At 38.4% G+C, this 1,209-nt stretch overlaps 1 protein-coding gene across 1 annotated transcript in view; it reads left to right on the top strand.

The window, feature by feature from the left end:
• Positions 1-1,209, top strand: part of CEP152 (centrosomal protein 152kDa) — a 107,267-nt gene that overhangs the window by 95,062 nt on the left and 10,996 nt on the right. Inside the window, exon 22 of the mRNA XM_015558951.1 lies at positions 723-819. Within this exon, the coding sequence (XP_015414437.1) occupies positions 723-819 (97 nt within the window). The remainder of the gene's footprint in view (positions 1-722; positions 820-1,209) is intronic.

Here is a 1,209-nt window from a genome sequence, read left to right on the forward strand (position 1 = left end):
AGTAGGATACATGTGGTGCCAGGTTTGTACTTCACAAACAATGGTATTGCCAGGCCCATGTACAGTGCTGTGCACTTATTGTTTTATCTCTGTTATAATCTTCAAAGTAGGTAATACTATCCCCATTTTTCCAACGAAAAAACTCAGGTTCAGATTAAGAAATTTGCCTAAGCTCATCCAACTGGTAAAAAGTAGAGTTAGTATTTAAACCTGTGTCACTGACTGAAATTCATGGACTCCATCAGTCTCCTCATCTTTTTTAAAGTTCAAAGAATTAAAAAATCTGACCTTCGTTCTGAAAACAGTGGCTTCTTAAGCTTGATTTTAAAAAAAATGTTGTTTTGAGGTGCTTGTTCAGTGATCATTGATATGATCATAGACTGTACACCAGGATCCACGGGAACTGGGAATTAGAAAACCTAGTAGTTTCTGCAGAGCTTCAGTCTAGCTGGAAAACAAAAGAGATGCCTCTGAAACAATTGGAAACCCTTGCAGAGCAGTGTGTCACCCAAAGCAAGATGAACAAGCAGCACAGATTTTAAGTGCTAAGAAAACAGAACAGGAGTGGTCAGGTTAGGGCTCATCAGGGAATGAATGGCACAGGGAGCAACTGGAAATCCTGTAGTTTCCTCCATAAACATTTGGGTTGTGAACATAAGGGAACAGGAGGCTGAGAAAAAAAGAGATTTAATTGATCAATATTCTATAAACTTCTTTTTTAGAAGAGAATAGTAAAGTTGTTGAAGAATTAATAGAAGAAAACAATGACATGAAGAGTAAATTGGAAGAACTGAGAACACTTTGTAACTTACCACCAAGGTATACTTTTACTATTTTAAAGAAATTGCTTATTTCTAAGTATCTTTAAATTATATCCATTGTGTCGATAATATACCAGGAAAATCAATTATTGTCATTGTTATATAGTCCTATGCCATGTAACAACATTTTGCTTAATGATGGACTTCATATATGACAGTAGTCCCATCCTATCTAATAAAAGAGTAATAAGCAAATTAACCATCACTCCCTCACTCCGCCAGTCCGTCACAAAGATGGCGGCAGCCATGGAGCTGGAGTAAACAGGAGGCTTAGGTTGCCCCTGGCAATGGAGGAAGCCAAGCTTCCCGCCTGCCCTGGCCAGCTGTGGGCTCCACTCAAGGCTACAAAGTTTCAATTATAGAAGATAAAAAAATCCCATGCACCAGG

Source organism: Myotis davidii, unplaced genomic scaffold, assembly GCF_000327345.1.
Source record: "Myotis davidii unplaced genomic scaffold, ASM32734v1 scaffold132, whole genome shotgun sequence".
Classification (NCBI taxonomy): domain Eukaryota; kingdom Metazoa; phylum Chordata; class Mammalia; order Chiroptera; family Vespertilionidae; genus Myotis; species Myotis davidii.